General features: G+C 34.5%; 2 protein-coding genes and 1 long non-coding RNA gene across 6 annotated transcripts in view; 2 read left to right on the forward strand and 1 right to left on the reverse strand.

Moving 5' to 3' along the window:
* The window catches only part of sh3pxd2b (SH3 and PX domains 2B), an 897,647-nt gene that overhangs the window by 379,727 nt on the left and 492,273 nt on the right, over positions 1–25,647 (forward strand). The gene's annotated exons all lie outside the window — the stretch shown is intronic.
* Positions 1–25,647, forward strand: part of gabrb2b (gamma-aminobutyric acid type A receptor subunit beta2b) — a 151,824-nt gene that overhangs the window by 71,262 nt on the left and 54,915 nt on the right. For all 3 annotated transcript variants that reach the window (XM_073935506.1, XM_073935507.1, XM_073935508.1), the window contains exon 5: positions 22,005–22,087. In XM_073935506.1, coding sequence (XP_073791607.1) covers positions 22,005–22,087 — 83 coding nt within the window. The remainder of the gene's footprint in view (positions 1–22,004; positions 22,088–25,647) is intronic.
* The window catches only part of LOC141379919 (uncharacterized), a 62,279-nt gene continuing 50,372 nt past the window's right edge, over positions 13,741–25,647 (reverse strand). The window contains exon 3 of the long non-coding RNA XR_012396943.1: positions 13,741–13,902. This is a non-coding gene — a long non-coding RNA (uncharacterized lncRNA). The remainder of the gene's footprint in view (positions 13,903–25,647) is intronic.

Consider the following 25,647-nt stretch of genomic DNA (forward strand, 5'->3'; position numbering starts at 1 on the left):
ATTATTATTATTATTATTATTATTATTATTATTATTAATAGTAATAATAATAATAATAATAATAATAATAACGTTATTTGTTATTATTATTATTTTCATTATTATTATTATTATTATTATTATTATTATTATTATTATTATTATTTGTTATCATTATTGTATTATTATTATTATTATTATTATTATTATTATTATTATTATTATTATTATTATTAATTTCTAATAAAAAAATCTTGATCACATTTGATGATTGATGATTACAGAACAGATCTTTTAATCCCAGTTGCATTGCGCATGTCCTGTCTTGTGGATATGATTATTTGCATTACTATGGAGACATGTTATTACGCGGCTGTCAATCAAACTTGTGGGCCGGGAAACCACACCCCAGCATCACTTTGCGGTCGTCCTCAAAAAAAGAGGGATTTGGATCTTATTTTAATGTAAGAAAAAAAAAATATATTGTTTTTGTATCACCTTAATATGACTGTGGAAACTCTAAACCTGCACAAAGTTCTGTCCAAACAGCTTACAAAAGATGATTTTCATCATAGGTGCCCTTTAAGTTATGATTGAATTAAACAAGCAGGAAATCTTCACAGGCCAATGACATGATGACACTGAAATGGTCCATAGGTGCACATTAATATATTAATACCATCACACACATGCAGTATTATATACATTTTTATATGGCATACATTTTAGATATGTTTAATTTATAATATATTTGTAAAATAAAATAGACAGTTCCCTGCTATTTAGCAGAAACTCCCCAAAACATATATAAATCTCAGTTTGAAACCTGTGTATTTCAGAGTAATTGATTTTTTAGAGAAAATATCGGCGACAAAATACCTAAATGAGCTATAACCGAGAACTCTCCGGAGGTGCGCAGGAAATAAAATCGACCCGACTGTCCCACAGATTTACCTTTGACACGAAAATGTAGCCGCTAATGAGGAGATAATACGGATTTATTGAAGCACTGCCTTTCTCCAAACTATTAACTACTCCAGCAAAGATCCAGCTTAATAAAAATCCCCCCCGGGCTGCCTTGGGAAAGAAGTTGGATCATTTTATAGCCCCCCTCGCTCTCATCTCTCAGTTGGATCTTTTAGCACATGGCTTGTTGGCTGTGCGCTGGTAGTTTGGCATTACATAACCTCTCATCTCCTTTCTCTGGAGCAAAGAGCATTTAGCCAATTGTTTCAGAGCGTGATTCATTGGTTATTAAAATCTGGCATATTATCGCCCAGGCCGTTTAGCTCTTTCGGTTATTAGCGTGCTAGTGTCCGACGCCATCTCATCTGTCACTAAACCGCGCAGTCTGATCAAAAAGAGTCCGGCTCATTATTCTGTCTGAGCTGTTGTGTTGCTCTCAGGAGTTGGAAAAACATCCTGTCAAATTTTGTAGTGCGTCAGCTGTCCTGCAGTCTTGGATCCGTCGTGGTTCCCCTCTTTAACTTGTGATGTAACTTCCTTTGAACTATGTCATTACCGCTTTTGGTCTGCGGAGTTACGGGATACATGGAACTGTGTTGAATATTTCAAATGCAAGAGGGATTCTCAAAGGGAATTCAAGCCATGTGTGCAGAAGAGGAAACAAAGGCATTCTTAAAGGGATAGTTCACTGAAAAATGAAAATGTACTCTCTGTTTACTCACTTTCAAGTGGTTCCAAAGCTTTATGAGTTTCTTTATTCTGCTTTCATCATGCTATGCTGATGATACCCAGCTACTCTACACCATAACTTTTCAATCCAGATGGACGGGGCAACCATTACTGCATCCAAAATGGTGAAAAGCCTTGGAGTAACGATTGATGACCAACTAAACTTCTCTGACCACATCTCTAGAACTGCTCGATCGTGCAGATTCACACTCTATAACATCAGAAAGATCCGACCCTTCTTACCTGAACATGCAGCTCAACTCCTTGTTCAAGCTCTTGTTCTCTCCAAACTGGATTACTGTTACTCTCTACTAGCTGGGCTTCCAGCTAACTCTATCAAGCCTCTTCAACTGCTCCAGAACGCAGCAGCACGAGTGGTCTTCAATGAACCTAAACGAGCACATGTCACTCCGCTGCTAGTCCGTTTGCACCGGCTGCCAGTTGCTGCTGGCATCAAATTCAAAGCTCTGATGTTTGCCTACAAAGTTACTTCTGGCCTTGCTCCTTCTTATCTGATCTCGCTTCTGCAGATCTATGTGCCCTCCAGAAACTTTTGTGAATGAACGTCGCCTCGTGGTTCCATCCCAAAGGGGGAAGAAATCACTTTCGCGAACGCTCACGCTCAATCTTTTAGTCTCCACTACACTTCCTAATCTGTAATTGCCTCTCTGAATATCACACTAACTGTACAAAAAAAAAAAAAACAAACAAAACTAATACTAATACTACTAATACTTCCCTTCTTAGACTTTACAGACCTGAAACTTGCTTATAGCACTTATTCATTGTTGCTCTTGGTTGTGTAAATTGCTTCCTTGTCCTCATTTGTAAGTCGCTTTGGATAAAAGCGTCTGCTAAATGACTAAATGTAAATGTAAATGCTTAACACAGAATAAAACATGTTGAAGACAACCTGTAACAATTACACCCCATTTACACGGGGCATCAGCGTCAACGCTTCCCATTCACTTTGAACTGCATTGTGGATCCATCGGCGCCACTTCAGAGGTTTTCGACTAGCTCAACTTTTCAAGTGCCGACGGAAGCGTCAGCCAATCAGATCACTGTATGCAAATACACCAGCTCAGACAGTGGCCTATTGGTAACTGAATTTCATTGGCTGACGCTTCTATGATGAATGCTTCACCCCCAACTTCAGACACGCCTTCAGTCAAGTGTTGACACTGAAGCCCCGTGTGAATTGGGCGTTAGCGATGGGTATCGTTAAGGTTTTAACGGTATTACTACTTTGATCAATACCTTTTATCGGTTCAGTACTTTAACGTTTCGCTTATCCATACTTTTTGTAGTGTTTTATTATGAAAAAAAAACAAATTGAACAGAATTAACAACACTTTATTGTATTATTATGTTTTTTATGTAAAATAAAGCAAAACCAATATTTGTAAAACAAACAAATATTTTTTTTCCTGTAAAAGAATGTACAAAGGTTTGAAGGAAAATGTCTCTCACTTTTTAACCTGTTTTAACCTGCAGTGTCATTGTCACACCTGCGGCATTGCCCTCATGTGGACTCTTGAGGGCGCTAGCTCTTGTTTTGTTTTTTGGTTTCATTTCCTGTATCCCTGCTCACGTGATCACTCTTTGTTTCCAGCTGTTCCTTGTTGTCCAATTAGTTCTGTCTTTTATTGACCTTATTCTAAAATGCTGAAGTGCGCCTGTTTTCGCGATTGTCTTAGAACTTCCGATTCAGTCGACTATGGGAGAAATGACTAGGAATAATAAACGGCAGAAAATGGCCAAACTACTTGCTCAACAAACAAATGTTTGCATGACTACACAGACCAAGTAGCATAATATAATAAGAAAATATCAAATTGCAACATCAAGCAGCGTAACGAGCAGTTGTTAACGTCAAAAAATGAATGGAAGTGAATGTGACCAGAAGTCGCGAGACAAAAACATTCAAATGGCAGCGCCCGCTCGTCAGCTGAGAATAAGGTGAATAAGTGGGGTTTATTCATAAACTAATTTCGAGGATCACGTGCTTATGATCAACATAACTGGCTCATTATTAGCTCCGTAATCTGCCCTATTAGATGATTACGGAAGTATTATAAATAACCAGAGTTTTTCACTCCAGTTATCTTCGTCTTGAAGCTTCCCCCCCCCTTCTTTTTTCTGAGTGGCTAGCACTGTTGCCTCACAGCAAGAACACTGCAAAAACAAAAATGCATCAAATACTGATTGGTAAAGTTCTTACTGTAGTATTTCTCACAAACGTTTCGTGAGATCTGCTTCCTGAGGCAGCCGAGGGTGGCGATTGAGGCATGCTGCTGACGGGCACGTGGGAACGGTGGGCGGGTATGACTAGCCTTAAAGGCCATTGCAAAAAAACAGCAACAACCTTTTCCCAGCTATAATGCAGACACTTTAAACAGCTATAATAAATACTCTGATGGGTGTTTTGAGCTGAAACTTTACAGACACATTCTGGGGACACAAAAGACTTAATAATAATAATCATAAATAATAAATATGAGAAAAGGGGTAATCTTTGTGCCCTTTAAACCAAGGTCCTGACTCTCTGTGGTCGTTCAATCCAATCCCATGGCATTTCTCGTAAAGAGTTGGAGTGTAACCCCGGTGGTCCTGGCTAAATTCCCCCAATCATCCCCATCCACTGAACTGGCCCTATCACTGTCTCTCCAATCCACCTATAGCTGGTGTGTGGTGAGCACACCGGCGCCTTTGTCCTGTGGCTGCAGTCCCATCATCTAAGTGGAGCTGCACTCTGGTGGTGGTGTGGAGAGACCCCCCTTCAGGATTGTGAAGCACTTTGGGTGTATGGTCATACACGATAAATAAATACGCATTCCATTGTTTCCACTCATTTTACCACTCAAGTAGTCTGAACAAACAGCAAGCAAAATGTCTTGAGTGTAAAGAAACTTGAGCCTGACTTGACCTTAGTTATATAATCATTTTAGATGGTCACCTTTGGTGATTGACTTGTTTCAATGTTTGGTTTTGTGTTTTCAGCATTTTGCACATGACATTAAGCTTTTAAAACATAGATAGAAGTTCAGCTTTTAAAACTCTCTGAAGACTACTCCTGTATCACTTTTTAAAAAGCAAGCTTTCGGTGTGGGAATTGCCCCTTTAGTCATTCAGCTCAGCAAGGTTCGTTTGGATGTAAATGCTAATGTACCATGGCCAGTGCTTCACCCGGTGCTTTTCATCATGGACAGACGGACTAGTAAATGGAATGCATTATTAAATGAGAGACTGTCACAAAATGTTATTACTTTCGCATTGAGAAGCAGGAAGAGAACAAAAGCAGTGGCAAAGAAAAAACAACCCATTATTTATATATATATATATATATATATATATATATATATATATATATATATATATATATATATATATATATATAAACAAATAACAGACAACAGACAAGTTCAGTGTTGGGGGTAGCTTGAGTAACGTATACTATTGCTTTTCTAAGTAACGAGTAAAGCAATGCATTGTTTAAAAAACGAAGTAACAATATTTGAGTTACTTCTTTGAAAACAGACTGTGAGTAACTTTTTAGTTAAATTAATTAGCTTTTAAAAAATAAATTGCTAAATTTAAACAAAAGTAGTCTATAAATCATGCAGTCAATGCGAAAATGTGTTCATTATTTTGAACACATGGAGGAAAAGGAAAAGGGGGATATAGTCTCAATGTACACTGATTTTACTTAAGACAAATTGTACAAACGTAGCAAACACACTTCTTTAAAATGTCAATAATCTGTATTTACGGCATGAAGAGCTCTGAGGTCAGAAAGTTCTCAGATAACATAATCATATTTTTTAAATAAATGGTTAATTGATTGTTAATAATAATAATACTAAAAAAATAAATAAAAAAATAATAATAATGTTATGAAATTTTTATTTATTATTATTATTATTAATATTTAAAATTAATTGCATAAGTACTTTATTTATTTATTATAAATAATAAAAGAAGAAAAAAGAAGCAGAAGCAGAAGAAAAATAGAATTATTATTATTATTATTATTATTATTATTATTGTTATTATTAAATTATTATTATTATTATTATTATTATTATTATTATTATTATTATTATTATTATTGAATTATTATCATTGTTACTATTATTATTGTTTTTATTACATTATTATTATTATTATTAATATTGTTGTTATTGTTGCTATTATTATCATTAAAATTATTATTAATATAGTTGTTGTAGTAATAGTAGTAGTAGTTGTTGTTGTTGTTGTTGTTATTGTATTATTATAATTTATTATTATTATTATTATGAATATTATTATTTATTCTTAATTAAGTAATTAAGTGAGTAATTACTTTGATTATGGCTATAAGCATTCAGAATAATGCTCCCACTAATGGACACAGCTCTTGTGAATATTCTCTCCTAGTTAATTTATCTTCTATTGAATTGCCGTTTTCTCCCTCAGTTGTGTTATGCTGTAACCTCCAGCACATTTAGTACGTGCTAGACAGTGTATGTAAATTGTCCCTCAGTAACATTTCAGTGCGCCTCAAGGTGATGGATACTTGTGGAGGCCAGTCTCATTTGTCTTACTCAAAGGCTCCCTGCATAACAAAAGAACAGCGGATATCAAAGTGGACTCTTAAATACCAGATAAAATAAATCAGCAATAAATGTGGTTTATACAGCAAGTACATCTAATAATAATAATATTAATAATAATAATAATAATACTTGCACATACATACATGCATTTATTTACAGAAAACTATTCCAGTTTGAGTTTTATCTATCATTGGGAAATTGCATTCTCTTTTTCATCATAAAGTAGCAGTATGAATAATGTATTAGGCAGACACTATTGTGTTTAGATGCATTGCATATTAGAGCTAGAACTAGCAACAAAGGAACTGGAGTTAATAGTCACTTGGTGTCATCTACAATCGCAGTTTTCCAACTGCTGTATTATTAAACACTATTGTTATAGAAAGTACTTTTTATTGAACAATAGTATTTAATAAAAATACCTATTATATGGCCTAGAGAGACAGTCATAGATATACCTTTGCTCTGCAGCAAACAGATGAATAAAACTAAAGAACCAGGGTTAAGTTCCCAAAACAAATAATATTTAATGTAGAAATACCATACAGACATACATCAGAGCAAGTGGCAGATACCAGAAAAACGGGCTGTGGTAAGGTGATCTTGACGGGGTACATTAACATTAAATAGCCAAAATCTTCTAAAAAGTCTAAACATTAATAGTCTTATAATAATATAATATTTTACTTCATACTATTATATTATATTATATTATATTATATTATATTATATTATATTTTATTATATTATATTATATTATATTATATTATATTATATTATATTATATTATATTATATTATATTATATTATAGTATTATGTTATATTATTATTTTGTATTTATTGTTTATTTATTTTATTTCCATATATTTATTGATTTATTTATTTTTTAATTATGTATTTATTAGTTTGAGATTATATATTTATTATTTTTAATTTATGTTTTAATTATTTGTAAATCATGTATCATTTACTTTTTATGTATTATTTATTATTATTTTATTATTTTTAAATTATGTATTTATGATTTTTAATTTTTATTAAAAGTATTTTTTATTATGGATTATTTAGTTTTTATTTACATATTATTTTTATTTATTTATTATTTAATATATATATATATATATATATATATTATTATTTTAAAATGTGATATGTTTATTTATTTTTAAATTATGCATTTATTATTTTTAATTTCTATTTACAGTATTTATTTATTTTTAAATTATATTATATTATATTATATTATATTATATTATATTATATTATATTATATTATATTATATTATAATATATTATATAGTATTATATTATATTATATTATATTATATTATATTATATTATATTATATTATATTATATTATATTATATTATATTATATATGCTCGTTTTCTTTAGCGTCACTTCAAAGCATCATCATTTAATGCATACAGTACAAGACTGCATTTGTTGTACATCTTAATTCTTAATTTTATTATCATAATTCTATATTGTAGATTTTTATTTATTGTAATTAATAATGCTTGAAATATTGTTCTTTATTTTTAAATTATATATTTACTCATTTTAATTATCGATCCGGGCAGCAAACAAACAAACAAACAAACAAACAAACAAACAAACAAACAAACAAACAAACAAACAAACAAACAAACAAACAAACAAACAAACAAACAAACAAACAAAACATAGCAAGGGTCTAACACAGTGAGGCAAGGCAAGGAAAACGCATTGTATTGCTCACAATACAGTTAAACAAGACTCATCATAGGTGTGTGTGTGTGTGTGTGTGTGTGTGTGTGTGTGTGTGTGTGTGTGTGTGTGTGTGTGTGTGTGTGTGTGTGCTGTGCTGTATTTAAAGTTAATGTAATCAGTCTATTACAATTCTCTACATTTCTGTGTGTGTTTCTGTAATCAGCAGAAACCCGGAACAGGTGCTTGTGAGTGTTGCATGACTGGATATGCAGTCCAAATAATGGCAGAATTGTAATTCTATAGCGATCTGCGTGTTTACCAGCGATCTGTAACGCCCCATTTGCATGGGGTGTCAGCGTCAACAATGGCTGACGTCAAGCTTTGCTGACCTGAATTGTGGATCCGTCAGCGCTGCTTCAGCGGTGTTGCAGAAGTTGAGGATTTCTCAACTTTTCAAGTGCCTACGGAAGCATCAGCCAATCAGATCGCTTTATGCAAATACCCTAGCTCAGACAGTAGCCGATTGCAAACTACGTTTATTGGCTGACGCTGCTATTATGACCGCGTCAGCCCCAACTTCGGACACGCCCTTGGTCAAGCGTTGACACTGAAGCCCCGTGTAAATGCACGGTAAGGATTAGATCGCTTGTGATTGTGGAAGTATGTATGTATTTATTTGATTAATTTTATGTTCACTTGTTATTATTAACAATAGATTATCCTCAGATATTAACTGTTTGGGTTATTTGTATTGATGCTACGAAAATGAGCCACATTTACAATAAACACTATGCTTAATATTTTAATTAATGTGCGTTTGAATTTTCTGCTGTAGTTAGTGATCATTGGAGTGATTACAAAACAAACTGTTATGAAAAATGCAAACGGTGTTGGAAACTAGCATGACTAACTAGTCAATTTCTCCAACATTGCTTCATGTATAGCGTTAAAAAAGCAGAAGCTTACCTGGTCTGATGCTCAAAACTTACAGAGGCACAGTCTGTGACAGTCAAGATTGCTGACTCATGACAGGAGTTGCATCACTGCTTTTATTTTCGTCAGTTGTTTGTTGATTGACAGCTATTTTTTTGTTTTCAATTCAATGTTGTGTTTGCTGTATAAAAGAGCTTAGTGGGTGCACAAAGCCTCCCCGTCGTCCTTTCCATATTTATGTGCTGTTCAGATTCTGTGGCAATCATAAAAACACACATCATGTTGCGATTCAGTTCCCGGATTTTACTCTACAAGGCAAAAATCTTGTAGGAATCTCTTTATTGTGTGGGCAGCATAGCTAAGTCTGCAGTTGTCAGTGCACAGCATGTACTGGGATCGTATACAGCAGGAATGTTCTCTGAAATTAGCATCTTCCTACTTTTGACCAGCTTACCAAAGAGACTTGTTTAGTAACAGATCTCTTGTTAACAACGTATTTTGGCTGTTAGGAGTGTTCGGTATGTGCAAGTTTACTAATGCTCATCACATTTCCTTGTTATGCAAGTAACATGAGTGCGAAAACTTGTTGAACACTCAGAAATGCCACAGAACTGCCGCTCGCTGGATATTTTATCTTTTTCAAATCATTCTTTGTAAACCCTAGAGATGTTTGTGCGTGAAAATCCCAGTAGATCAGCAGTTTCTGAATTACTCAGACCAGCCCGTCTGGCACCAACAACCATGCCAGGTCATTAAAAACACCTTCTTTCCCATTCTGATGCTTGGTTTGAACTGTAGCAGATCGTCTTGACCATGTCTACATAAGTGCATTGAGTTGCTGCCATGTGATTGGCTGATTAGAAATTTGCATTAGGTGTACCTAATAAAGTGGCCGGTGAGTTGCTATTGGGAAACAGACTGTAAATTGTATCTAATTCACACAATTGTTTTTAATGATCTACTTAAGTCCAAAAATACTTTCATTAATTATCTATTTTCAATCGAGGGTAATATGTGACCTCCTTACAATACATATTTCAGCATTATTGATGAAGTTACACAGTGAATGTATAGGCTAAAGTGGCAGATGTGCAAAAGATGCTTTGATTTAAGCCCTGAAGCGCCTCCATGCACAGAAGCAAATCCCAATGCGCACCTGAGCACTTCTCACACAGTCAAGCCATCTAAGAGAGCTTGGGGGTTTTCGCCCCTGTTCCTCAATACAACCTTCATCTTGAAAGAGAAGTCAGAGACATCAGCAGAAAAAAAAGGCAATTTGCTGTGTGACATTTTAGGTCAGGAAGCTGCAACACCATGTTAGAATTTAGCCTTGTGGTTAACAGAAAAGTAGTTTTTTTTATGAATGAATAAATGAATGGATGAATAAATGAATGAATTTATTTATTTATTTATTTATTTATTTATTTATTTATTTATTTATTTATTTATGTATGTATGTATGTATGTATGTATGTATGTATGTATGTATGTATGTATGTATGTATGTATGTATGTATGTATGTATGTATGTATGTATGTATGTATGTATTTATTTATTTATTTATTTATTTATTTATTTTAATATATTTATTATTTGGCATTGTTTATTATTTTTAATTTCTATATATTTATTGATTTATTTTAAATTATGTATTTATTATTTTTAAATTATATTTATTGTTTTTAAATTATGTATTCATCATCTTTTAATTATGGATTATTTTGATTTTATTTCTGTAATATTTATATATTATTTTTTATTTATTATTTTTTATTATAATTTCCATATATTTATTAATTTATTTTTAAATTATGTATTTATTAATTTGGATCTCTATTAATCTATAAATTATATATTTATTGTTTTTTAATTTGTGTATGAATTATTTGTAAGTTATGGATTATTTATTTTTTATTTATGTATTATTTATTATAATATTATTATTTACATATTCAAAATTATTATTTTAAATTATGTATGTATTTTTTTAGATTATGTATTTATTGTTTTTAAATTATGGGATATTTTGTTTTATTTACATATTATTTTTATTTAAATTTTTTCATTATTTAATATTTTGTTTTTATTGTTTATTATTTTAAATTTCTATGTTTATATTTATTGATGTATTTTTAAATTATGTATTTATAATTATTAGATTGTATATTTATTATTTTTAGTTTATGGGTTGCAACTGGAATGACATCCACTGCGTAAAACAGATGCTGGATAAGTTGGCAGTTCGTTCAGCTGTGGCGACCGTTGATAATCAGAGACTAAGCTGAAGGAAAATGAACAAATTCATTCTTTCATTTTCTTTTCGGCTTTGTCCCTTTTTTAATCTGGGGTCGCCACAGCAGAGTGAACCGCTAACTTATCAAGCATTTGTTTTATGCAGCAGATGCCCTTTCAGCTGCAACCTCTGGGAGAAATCTATACACACTCATTTACACTCATACAGTACAGACAATTTAGCCTGCCCAATTTACCTGTACCGCATGTCTTTGGACTGTGAGGAAAACCGGAGCACCCGGAGAAAACCCATGCGAACACAGGAAGAACATGGTAACTCCACACAGAAACACCAACTGACCCAGCCGAGGCTCGAACCAGTGACCTTTTTGCTGTGAGGCAACAGCACTACGAATTAATGAAAAAAACAAATTGAATGAAGTAATATGAAATGTAATAAGTAAAAAGTAAAAATAATAAGTAAAATGTACAATACTACTGTCAACTAGATTTGACTAGACTTGACCTACGAACACAGTCTGGACCTTTGACCTTTTGACTGTCATTAACATTAAAAGTGTTGTACAATTAGAAAACATTCCTTACAAAACTGTACCACCACTTTTTGGCTCTTTATATGCAAGTTCTCAAGCTATTATATTCACTCATGCTTGATTATATGAATATGCATGAGGGCATCTACTAATTAGATTGAGATATGCTCTTTATGTATAACTAATTATGGTATAATTAGCCCTGCATTAGTTGAACTATCTTGCTGAAGTAAAGAAATGCATCATTAAAATGATATTATGAGTTACCAAGTGCCTCATAAATCTGCGTTAACAACACAGTGAGAGTAGGATAATGTCTAAGTTTCTGCTCAAGTTCACTACACTTTGCAGTTTTTGTCACTTGAGGTCAAATGCATCATTTATGATCAAATGTGCAATTAAAACTAGTTTTTGTGCAAAATTGTTCTTAATTTAGGCTGTATAACAAGCACTGTTAATTAAAAATTGTTTGATTTTTTTTTTGGAATTGTTGAGATGCTTCAATACTTTATTAAAGAAAAACGCCAGTGTTTTCGTTTTGTTTTTAATTTTTTTATTTTGGTATGTTGTCTGACAGATGCTGTTATAGTAAAATGATTGCATGAGTCCAGTAGTAGCATGTCACGTTTGCAGATTTGTATTTTTACTTTGTAAAACGTTTTTAGAAACACTTTCAGAAACATAAAAACAAGATTTTAAAAAAAAAAAGTCGTGATGCTAAAAATTCAGTGCTTCATAGAATCTGAACACATATACCATCTACACTACATATGCATTTACTAAAGCAACCGTGCTTTTTTTCTATTATTAATAAAAAACTCTTCTCCTATTATTATAGTTCTATTTGGTGAAACTAATAGTCAAAAGACCTGTACTAGGTGAGCAGTCGAGCAAGTTTACTATTTTGGAGAAATGTTCAGCAAGTATTTTATTTGATTATGCAGTTAAATTATTTATTTATTTATTTATTTGTTTGTTTTGTACTTTTTATTGAGTTGAATATGATATTTATTATTTGTAAATTCACTACCTTTAGAATGGAAAAACAATACAACTACCAGGTGCCTTGTTGGATTTAGTTCAAGAAATAAATGAATGACCACCAATCAAGGAATCAATCACCCCACCAACCAACCACCCAAACACCCACCTAACCATCCATCCAACCAACCACCCACTCAACCAACCAACCAACCAACCAACCAACCAACCAACTAACAAGCCCACACAAAATCAAACACCCAACCAACAACACCAAACCAACCACACCACACCAAACCAAACCACAGCACAGCACAGCAAATAACACCACACCAACCAACAAATTTACCAATCAACCATCTAAATTAAACCAAATCAAACCAACCAACCAACCAACATCAAACCAAAACCAAATCAAACCATCCACTCACCCACACTAAACCAAACTAACCAACCAACCAAAAAACCCACCAACCCACATAAAACCAAACTAACAAACTAACCACCCAAACCAAAGCAAACCAACCACACCAAACAAAACCAACAAACCAACCACCCACCCACACCAAACCAAACTAAACAAACAATCAACCACCCTCACCAAAAAAACGAAACCAAACCAAACCAACCACCACAACCACACCAAACCAAACCAAACCCAACCAACCAACCACCCACCCACACCAAACCAAACAAATAATCAACCACCCTCACCAAAACAAACGAAACCAAACCAAACCAACCACCACAACCACAACCACACCAAACCAAACCAAACCAAACCAACCAACCAACCAACCACCCACACCAAACCAAACCAAACCAAACCAAACCAAACCAAACCAAACCAAACCAAACAACCAACCACCCTCACCAAACCAAACCAAACCAAACCAAACCAACCAACCAACCAACCAACCAACCAACCAACTACCCACACCAAACCAAACCAAAACAAACAAACAACCAACCAACCAACCAACCACCCTCACCAAAACAAACCAAACCAAACCAACTAACCAACCACCCACCCACCCACACCAAACCAAACCAAACCAAACCAAACCAAACCAAACCAAACCAAACCAACAACCAACCACCCTCACCAAAACAAACCAAACCAAACCAAACCAAACCAACCAACCAACCAACCAACCACCCAAACCAAACCAAACCAAACCAAACCAAACACAACCAACCACCCTCACCAAAACAAACCAAACCAACCAACCCCTCACCCACCCACACCAGACCAAACCAAAGCTACCTACCAACCAACGACCCACACCAAACCAAACCAAATCAACCAACCAATGAACCACACCAAACCATCCCATCCAAAACAAACCCAACCAACCAACCACCCACACCAAACCAAACCAAACCAAACCAACCCAACCACCCAAACCAAACCAAACCAAACCAAACCAAACCAAACCAACCACCCACACCAAACCAAACCAAACCAAACCAAACCAAACCAATCCAATCCAATCCAATCCAATCTAAACCAAAGTAACCAAACACCCACACCAAACCCATCCAATCCAACTAACTAACCAACCACCCAAACGTAACCATACCAATCAAATTTACCAACCAACCACCACTTCAACCCAACTACCATCAAGGATGTCAAAAACTAACTAAGCAACACACAAACACTTACACTTCATCTTAAGAGCTTATGTTCAATTGTTTGCAACCCAACCTCTGTCCTGTTCTCACTCTTTACACAGACACTTTAAATGTGCCATCTCTCTTTCCTTCATCTCTGATCTTTTTTTCTATTGCTCTATTTAGTCTAGTATTCTCTGGAAATTCCACAGACTTATATAAGCAATATTCTTGAGGAGGAGTACAGTATATATCTTGTAATAGGTTAGGGGTTAATTTTTATTTACACATTTCAGTAAAATGTCAATTAAACACTCTCTCTCTCTCACATACACACACACACACACACACACACACACACACACACACACACACCACACACTGCACAATTCACTCAGTTAGTAATAAAACTCTGTGCCTATTTGAGCATTTCAGATTTGTTTAAAAGTGTTGTTCATGTAAATAGCAACAATGACTCAGCTCACTTTGTTTTTGGGCTTTTTTCCATTCTGGTGAAAGTACTTACGCTGTTGATGGAGAGAAGTCTCATATGTCAAGCCGTCTAAGTAGTCTTTACCACACTCTTACCTTGAACCTCTCTCACTAACACCATTTGCTACCTTAACAACAGCTGCCAGCCCTGGTAGCAAATTTAGCAGTCTGAACAAGCTCTCCCCGAGGATTTCATATCATTCTTTTTCCCTCTTTGTTCTCACCGAGGCTTGCCATTCGACTAACGTACCCTGGGCCCTTATTCTGCTTGAGCGATTTTGGCAGGTTATAACTTTGAAAGGTGAAAGAGTGCAGCCCTAGACGTAGATGGCTACTTCGCACTGCCGTTTCCTTTCTGAAATGGTGTAATATTAATTATCTTGCCATCCGAAGCAAGAACATACCTTATTAAAAAAAGGAATAGATTTGGAATATTAATAAAGAGAGCTTATGAATCTTAGAGTAACTCAGGGAAAAGATATTTTGGAAATGTTCACTTCTACCCTCCACACACTCCAAACTCCACACAGAAATGCCAACTGACCCAGCCGAGGCTTGAACAAGTGACCTTCTTGCTGTGAGGCGACAGCATATATATATATATATATATATATATATATATATATATATATATATATATATATATATATATATATATATATATATATATATATATATATATATAATATAAATTTAAAAAAAAAAAAAAAAAAATATATATATATATATATATATATAGGAATTTTATTCATTCATTTATTATTTATTTATTTATTATTATTATATTTTGTAGTAAACCTTATTTTGGCCATGCTACATATTATGTCATATTTAGTAGCACAGAACACCGTTGAGTAGGAACCTCATTTTCATATTTTTCCCCTTTTTTCTTTTAAAATCATTGAAGAAAATGGAGGATATTGGTATTTCTTTCTTTTATAATTTATCTTTCCAATTGCATATCATATTTATTGTGTTTTGATATGTTTTATTAATATTTATTTTAATATTAATTTAATATTTAATATTTGTGAATTCACTACCTTCAAAAGAAAAAAAAACAACAACTACCAGGTGCCTTGTTGGATCTAGTTCTGGAAATGAATGATTGAACAAATTAACAAATGAACGAATCAATAAATCAATCAATCAATTAATCAATCAATCAATCTACCAACCAACCACACCAATCTAAATCAATTCAAACAACCAACCACCCACACAGAATCTTAACCAAACCATACCAAACCAACCATCCCCACCAAACCAAAACAAACCAACCAACCAACCATCCTCCCATCCCCACCAAACCAAACCAACCAACCACCCAAACCAGACCATCCCCACCAACCAACAAACCAACCAACCAATTAACCAACCACACTAAACCAAACCAAACCAAGCTACCCAACCAACCAACCACACCAAACCTATCCAAACCAAACCAACTAACCAACCACCCAAAACATAACCTTACCTAACCTAACCAAACCAAACTAAACCAAACAACCAACCACCCACCCACACTGAACCAAACCGAACCAAATCAATATTTTCAGTCCCCTTGAGCATTTTTTTCTCAATTATCTACAGAACAAACTATCATTAGAAAAAAGTTATTAAAATTATTAGGTTTAGAAATGAGTTATTAGAAAAGAGAAATTGGAGAAAAATAACCATGTGGGGGGGGGGGTTAATAATTCTGACTTCAACTGTATCACTAAAAATAATGTTTATGTATGTGAATTTTTACATTTTGTCTGATATATAAAAACTTAAGGACTTATTATTGGCCGTCTCCGCCTCCTGAATCATACATTCAGCTTCAATTATAATTCAACATTTAATTCTATTTTTCATACACTACAATGTGTTCTAAAACATAGATTGAGAGGTATCAAACAGGGATGTCAGATGGATAGATATCTTCTGACAGGATGGAATTAAAAATTGAAGCTAAAAATCATCTTTGATCATCATGCGCTGCAAATTTTAGTGGAATCTGTCAACTTCAATCTGCAGGCTGGATCTGAATTGTAAATTGGATATCAGGATTAAAATAAAAAGTTATATAATATTATATAATATAATATATTATAATATAGGGAAGCACAGTGGTGCAGTGGGTAGCACAATCGCCTCACAGCAAGAAGGTCGCTGGTTCGAGCCCCGACTGGCTCAGTTGGCAGTTCTGTGTGGAGTTTAAATGGTCTTCCCGTGTTCACATGGGTTTCTTTCGGGTGCTCCGGTTTCCCCCACATTCACTAAAGTCATGTGGTATAGATGAATTGGATAAGCTAAATTTTCCATAGTGTATGAGTGTGAATGAGTGTGTATGGGGCTGCAGGAAGGGTATCCGCTGTGTAAAATATTGACGGGACTTGAGGAGCTGCGCATTAATGGATTTGCTCTTCAGTGTTAGGACTTTCAGCAGTGAAAATTAAACCAAACTGAACTTAAACTCTGAAAACTGGACTGAAATTTGTTTAAATGTACTATAATCTTCTTTTTGAAGCTGCTTTGACACAATCTACCTTGTAAAAGTGCCATAGAAACAAACATGAATTGAATTACAGAGCAGTTTGCTCACTGTGGTCTTCTAGTATGTAGCTGTTGTTACATTATTTTATCCTTTTCAACACGAATCAACTTCATGTGTGTTTTCAAACTGTATTAAGTAGCCTAAGGAGCAATCCTGTACCTTGATCTAGGGTGGATTGGCTCCTTCATTCCTTTGATATTGTGCTTTCTTTTTTCTCTTCAGAACTTTTCACATTTATCAGCATTTTTTTTTAAAGAAACCTTAATAATAAAGGAAGAAACAGACATTTTCCTCCCTATTTGAAGGTCATGCCAATGCACCTGTACTATCACTTGTGTAATATACCATAGCATATACATCAAAGCAGATATTAATACCCCTTTTTCCTTGCCCTCTTTTCATTGGTATTCCCACTTGCTATGGGAACCACAGCTACGACATGGAGGCAAGGTGATTCTGGTACAGCTAGAAACTAGGACACCGATTTCTTTCTTTATTTCTTTTTTTGCTCATCTATCAATCCCTGCAAGAGGATTTTTTTTCGTGCACTTAGCACTGCAGTAAATGTTTTCAGCACCGAGAACACCTTCTCTTACTTCAAACCCTCTTCACTGCTATTTCTGAAGGGGAAAACAGGGAGCGTTCAATTCACTAAAAGTAAAACAAGCTTTTTAAGATTTGACATTGCAGTCATAGATGCTAACGGAAGTGTCAAGGGATGGTTGTATTAACTTAGAGTTGTTCTCTATAAATAAAGCACACTTTAGTCTTCTAAAAAAAGGCTATCTTAGTTTTGTAGAAGCAGCAAATGCCAGTGAACTCATATATTTTTCTGATCAATACCAATGTCGCATATTCCTGAGCAGTGGTGTAAAGTAACTAATTACAAATACTCAAATTACTGTAATTGAGTAGTTTTCTTCAGAAATTGTAATTTACTAAGTAGTTTTATAAATGTGTACTTTTACTCTTCCTTGAGTGAACTTTTAGTGCCATATCAGTATTTTTACTCCACTACTTTCCTTCAACTTGTAGTCACTCCTTTATTTTTCTTGTCTATGGGGATTAGCAAAATTAGTCCTGTGATTCCAGCCTGATCTCACGAGAAAACGTAAGTATTTTACGTTTTGCCAGTTTAGTGGCTAATTCGTACGAATTCGTACGAGTTCAGTCGTACAAAATGGTACGATTTTAAAAAGGAGGCGTGGCACCTGACCCCACCCCTTACCCCAACCGTCATTGGGGGATAAGCAAATCGTACTAAATTGTACGAATTAGATCGTACGAATTCATACGAATTAGCCACTAAATGAAAAAGTTACGAATTGCCGTGAGATTGTGTTGGTGATTCCTGTCCAATCAATCTGTCGCACATAGAAGGTAAACCACCACATAATGAGCTACCTCAAGACGGGGCCGGAGTGGGCCTCCTTTTTAGCTCTGGAGTTTCAAGCCTTAGACCGGCCCACCTCAATCGACGACTGACTATGTTAAAATAACGTTATTTCCAATGCAGTTTCTAATGACACTAACACGTCTTTTTCAAGGACACAGCTACTTTAGAACTTCAAGTGTTTTTATAAATATGAGAACATTAATTCTTTAATTTTTTACACACACACACACACACACGCACACACACAAAATGTACCCCTACATAAGCAACCCAAACAATATTAATACGCAATAATATCTTTACATATGAAAAAGATATAATATCTCAAAGATATATATAATAAGGATATATATTAGGATATAAATATAAATGATTAAAATATTACAAAACATATTAATTTCTAGCCTACATGAAGATTTAAAAACCACTGCATTACTTTCTTCATCTCGGGAGGCTTATTCAGTTCATTCAATTTGCTTTTAATGTGATGATTATTAGCAGTATTATTTATTATATCCATATTTATATTTGTTTTATTAAAAACAAGCTTAGATTTGTCCACCTGTCAGGTTTTAGACCATATGGGGCAGAGCAGGTGTATTCAATCAACCCAATCAATCAATCAAGCCTTTATTTGTCACTACACTTTCGTATAGCGAAATTGGACCCCCCAGACCATACACAAAACATCACAAACAACTTTTCAGGGGAGACAGATCTTAGGAGGTAGCATTTAGAAACGAAGAAAGATACATTTGGACAGTTAGGCTAAAAAACACCCCCTCAGCTTGCCCTTGATTAGGACAAAGTGAGAAAAGGGAGAAAAACAGCCCTATCTTAGCATAAGCACACCGGCAAGACACAACATAGACAGAGGGGATGGGAACAGGGGTAATGGAAAACAGTCCGTTGAGTGCGGGCAGCCAACTGGTCCAGCAGCCATTTCCGGTGCAAGTCACAGCCCCGCCCACGCCCCACGTGGGTAAAAGCATACGAAGGCGTTTGGATGGGGATCGGTGGTGAATGTTTATCTGTAGATATGTTTGTGTGTGTGTGTGTGAGCCTGCATAGTGTATTTGTATTTGTATGTGTATAGTATTTGGAAATAACTCAGTCTTTTGACCACACTTGGTTATTATTGTTCATTTATTCGTTTGCTGGAAATTAGAACTGAATTTAGAAATAGTTTTGAAACAAATCTTTGCGCTTAACAAACGAAATTAATTATTTATAGGCTAATTGATGTCTGTGCGTAAAGGTTTCCCTATCCAAGAGCGAAAGTGAAAGTGAACTTACTTTACGTCATGTTAATAGCAATGCGCTTATGGCACGACGCAGCTGGCTCTTAAAGGTAATGGAAGATGAGACTCTGATTGGTTTATTCTCAAAACACACCTATAACTCATTAAAAAAATAAACTCAACCCTTTTAGACTATGCGCCATGGCGCAAAGCTGGTTTTCCCGTCCTTAAGTTAGCAAAAATGCATTCTGACATGCCCTGAAAGCGTTTGCGCCCTGCGTTTTGCACTCTGCGCATGGACCGTCAAAATAGAGCCCTGTATGTCTTAACACTAAAAATGAAAAAAAAAAAATGTATCCGGGTGAGGATCAAACTAGGATCAGCAGCGTGATAACGCAACGTGCTAACCACTAGACCAAGATGGCGCTGTTAGGGTGATGTGTACGGGATATAAAATAAGTATTGCACTGTTATCTGCTGCCATTGATGTCTACTCTTTTTCTCCCCTTTTTAGATTTCTGATCAAGTTATGTCAGATTTTTGGTAATGTAGTGAATCATCTGATTTTCATTGAGCAGGTGTAATATTCATTAATATTAATTAATATTCACTAAGTTGCCGCTGTTTGGGGTGGAATGATAACTTAGTTACATCATCATTAATCTGCGGGCTGTATTTTGCTCAAGGGGCTGCGAGAAAATAAATGAAAAGAGCGGGGCTGCAGCATAAATAATGAATAAAAATAATGTGGCTATGGTCAAATAAATAAAGAGTGAAATAAATGAGAGTGCAAGCAGCTAGGGACACCGGCCCTTGCGGCCGAAAAACGGATGGACCCACTGGGAATTCTCCCGGTGCTCCCGATTAGCCAATCCGGGCCTGCCTCAAGACATGGGCAATTTATAAGAGCAGCAAACTCTTTGGAAGCATTACAAGTGTCCAAGAAGACGTCCAAAATCGTTACATGCATTGACCCAGAGATTGTTTAGATGCATGTCACTGATGAGAAGATGACGGATGTTTGCTGTGTGTGTATGATATAAATACACACACACACACACACACATATATATATATGCACACAGTTGAAGTCAGAATTATTAACCCCCTGAATTATTAGACCGCTTGTTTATTTTTTCCCCAATTTCTGTTTAACAAAGAGCAGATTTTTTCAACAAATTTCTAAACATAATAGTTTTAATAACTCATTTCTAATAACTGATTTATTTTATCTTTGTCATGATGACAGTAAATAATATTTGACTAGATATTTTTCAAGACACTTCTATACTGCTTAAATGACATTTAAAGGCTTAACTAGGATAATTAGGTTAACTCGGCAGGTTAGGGTAATTAGGCGAGTTATTGTATAACAGTGGTTTGTTCTGTAGACAATCAAGAAAAAAATTAAGCTTAAAGGGGCTAATATTTTTTTCCTTAAAATGGTGTTTAGAAAATTAAAAACAAATTTTATTCTAGCCAAAATAAAAGCAACAACACTTTTTTTTTCCAGAAGAAAAAATATTATCAGACATACTGTGAAAATTCCCTTGCTCTGGTAAACATCATTTGTGAAATGTTTTAAAAAAAAAATTTGAATGGGGCTAATAATTCTGACTTCAACTATATATATATATATATATATATATATATATATATATATATATATATATATATATATATATATATATATATATATATATATATATATATATATATATATATATATATATATATATATATATATAATTAATTAATTAATTTATTTATTTATTCTAATTTATTTATAATTAATTAATTAATTAATATTATTATTAATATTATTCAAACCAGCAACATTTTCTTGAATTATTTACAGTCACAATTTTAAGACTTGCTTCAAAACAATGCATATTAATCTTTTACGCTGTTGAAAAAACCTTTTTATATGTCCCATCATTGAACCAAAGTTATGAGATAAGGATACTTTTCAGGAGGAATGTTCACACAGCATATATGACGCCATATTACTTTGTTGCTTAAAGTGCATTTCTACATGTGTTCACAGGATTACTACCACAGCTGCCTGCATGATGGACCTGCGCAGATACCCACTAGATGAGCAGAACTGTACACTGGAAATTGAGAGCTGTGAGTGTCTCTTAACACAAATTCATTTACTGAATATTTTTTGTAGCGTTTTTTTCTCCACCAGTTCCTCTCTATACGGTGTATACATACATACATATATATATATAGCTGGTAACACTTTACAAAAAAGGTTGTATTAGTTAATGTTAGGTAATTCCTTTATAACTGTGAACAAACAATATATTTATTACGGTATTTGTTCTTGTTAGTTAACATTAGTTAATGAAAATACAGTTGTTTATTGTTAGTTCATGTGAACTCAGTGCATTAACTAATGTTAACAAGCATGAATTTGGCTGTTTATAATATTTAGTAAATAAACTATGAGTAATAACTACTGTACAAGTAACAATTAGTTCATATCAGTAAATACATTAACAAATGTAAAGTGTGACTATTCAGTTAAGTGGAAAACAGCAGACTAATTCACTGCTTAGTTGAAGCACCTTCGGCAGTCATTACTGTCTTTTTGGGTAAAATGCGACAAGCATCGCATACCTGGATTTGGGTGGTTTCTGCTATTATTCCCTGTAGATCCGCTTAATCTCTGTCAAGTTACATGGGGACCCATTGGTGGGCTGAAATTTCCCAGCCTCTCTAGAGATGTTTAATCTTGTTCAAGTTGCTCTGGCCGGCCCACTCAAGAACTGAAGAGTCGTCCCTAAGCCGCTTGCATTGTATCGCTAATGTCCTCAGTCAAGTTACGTCATTTTTATTTTTTGTACAGAGAAGAAGAATGTGCCGTTACAGCAAAGTGCATTCTGGGTATTTAGGACAAAGGAGGCTGGTTGATATCTATTGAGTTATTGTATCTCATATAGACCCATAAGCACTACACAGAAAATCCTATTTAGAAATGTTTACTTATTATGGAATGCATATTTTCAGCTTTTCAGATACACAAAGATGATTAATGATGGTTTCTACATGTGTGTCAATTTTATTTTAGTGTTTATAAGATGTTTTTAAAGGATATTACTATGCAATGGCTTTTTCTGTGGTGATTTACATTGGTTGCTCTTCTGTTTGTCCACAAATATGGCTGAATGTTACTCGCTGTGATGTAGATTTCCACTTTTCGATAGCATTTTACACAATACAGATTGGTTTGAAGAAACCTTACAGAGATTCGCTAAAAATTGGTACAATTTTCAATAAATACGATTTATTTAGAACTTCTCTAGCATTTCAAATTTGTTTGAAAAATGTATGTTTTTCTTGGAAAAATATCTTCTTGAAGCAATTTTCTTTTGGTGTAATTTGTATCTTAATTTTAATGTATTTATTTATTTTTTTTGGTCAGTTATCTACTCGATAAACAAGAATAACAAATCACATCTGAGGTGACGTGCTTCAAAACCAGTCCGCCAAAACACGAACTGACTTGTTAAATAAAATAGTAATCAAGCCTAAATGAAATTATAGTGAAATTTTTACATTTTTAGAGAAACCTTTATTAATCTGTTTTCACTTTTAATGACAAAATCATCCATTGTGCCTTTCAGTTTCACTTGAATAAGCAAGACAGGCTTTTAAAGTGCATTAGCAGCACTGAACGTGTTCCCTGATTACAGTGGAAGAACGAACTCAGTCAGAAGACTGAGAGAACTCAGAAACTCATTGTGAGAATGCAGATGTCTGCATATTTGTGCCAGCCTGTTAGATAAAATAGCTTAAAACACCTTTACATTTTAGAGAAAGTGGTTAAAGTCTACAAAACACATGATTGATCTTATCCACCCGAGACCCACTCATAAGTAAATATGCAGCATATTTTTTGATTAGCTGACCCTTGGACTAACGGCAGCACCTGCTGAGATAACTGAGAAATGATGTGCTCCCATTGCCCAGTGTCACCAATGATACGGAACTCGTCGTGAAGAACGGGGGAGGATTGAACTTTCTGGTGTTGTGAGGCATCGCAGACATGGTATTGGTTGTCGTGTTATGCCTATTTGTCGTTTACGACTCCCCACGACAGCCTACGTCACAGAAATCATGCCTAAATTGTGACAAATTCTTGTGATCTGACTTGGGCTTTAGACTTCTGTCAGTGTAAGTTAATTATACTCACAGTAAGTGCAATTTTAACTACATTTCTGGAAAACTCATCTTAATCTTGTTTTTTTTTTGTTTTGTTTTGTTTAAAAAGTATACTAACAGCACGCTTAACTTTTTTTAAGGGTCATCAGTGGCCTTGAGCACAATGAACATCTTATTTGGCAGAGCAGAGACTTAAGCTCATTATCTTGTTGAAAGGCAACCTTTTTGCCCAGTCTGTGGCCCGGAGTTCTATGAACTAGGTTTTCATTAAGAACAGCTCTGCGTTTCGCTGTGTTCAGCTTTCCTTTACCGTGACCAGAACCCCAGGCCCTTTTTCCCCCCACTTCCGGGGAAAAAAATAAAATAAATAAAAAACTCCACACAGCGTGATGGAACTGCTACTGTTCTGCATGGGTGAGATGGTATTGTGGAGAAGGGAAACATTGTCTGGTGTTTCATCTAGAGATTCTTCTTGAAATTGAGGTTCGGCAGACTAGAGAGTCTTGCTTCTTACAGTCTGAGAGTCCTTTCTGTGCTTTTTTTTTATAGCTAATTTCAAGTAGCTTTCATCTGGCCAAAATCAGTGGAGTGCTTTTCTCCTCCTGCAATTTTCTATCATCTTCACTCATGATCTTTGGATCTCCTGCCTAGTGATGTCATGTTCTTTATCGGGATACTGAAAAGTCAGATCTGTCTGTCTGTCTGTCTGTCTACCTACCTACCTACCTACCTACCTACCTACCTACCTACCTACCTATCTATCTATCTATCTATCTATCTATCTATCTATCTATCTATCTATCTATCTATCTATCTATCTATCTATCTATCTATCTATCTATCTATCTATCTATCTATCTATCTATCTATCTATCTATCTATCTATCTATCTATCTATCTATCTATCTATCTATCTATCTATCTATCTATCTATCTATCTATCGATTGTTTGTCTGTCTGTCTGTCAGTCTGTCTGTCTTTATCATATATCAGGTATGTACAATATATTGTTTCACCATCAATACATGCAATGTGCTCATCCACAAAAGTCACAACGTTCAATGTTGAGTTGGAATTATAATAGACCAGGCATCACGGTTTAACATCATTCAGCTGCAATAAATTGTATAGTTTGTAACTTTAATAATGATGCATTTGATTGGATTATTTATGCAATGAAAGCCCTGCAGTGTTATTTTGCATTTGCTTATTCAGCGTCTGGACCTGAAGGCTGTTAGACTCCCATAAACTGTATTCCTTTATTACAAGTGCAGTATACAGTAAATGGCAGAAAGAAGAGAAAAAATATATATCACAACTTCTTTTCTTCATATTATTCAGCCCTACTATCATCCCTTTAACCACTCTTCCTTCCTTCCATCCATCCATTCATCCATCCATCCTTCCATCTTTCCTTCCCTCCCTCCTTCCTTCCTTCCTTCCTTCCTTCCATTCATGCATTCATTCATTCATTCATTCATCCATCCTTCCTTCCTTCCTACGTACCTACCTACCTA

This window comes from Danio rerio, chromosome 21 (assembly GCF_049306965.1).
Source record: "Danio rerio strain Tuebingen ecotype United States chromosome 21, GRCz12tu, whole genome shotgun sequence".
NCBI lineage: Eukaryota > Metazoa > Chordata > Actinopteri > Cypriniformes > Danionidae > Danio > Danio rerio.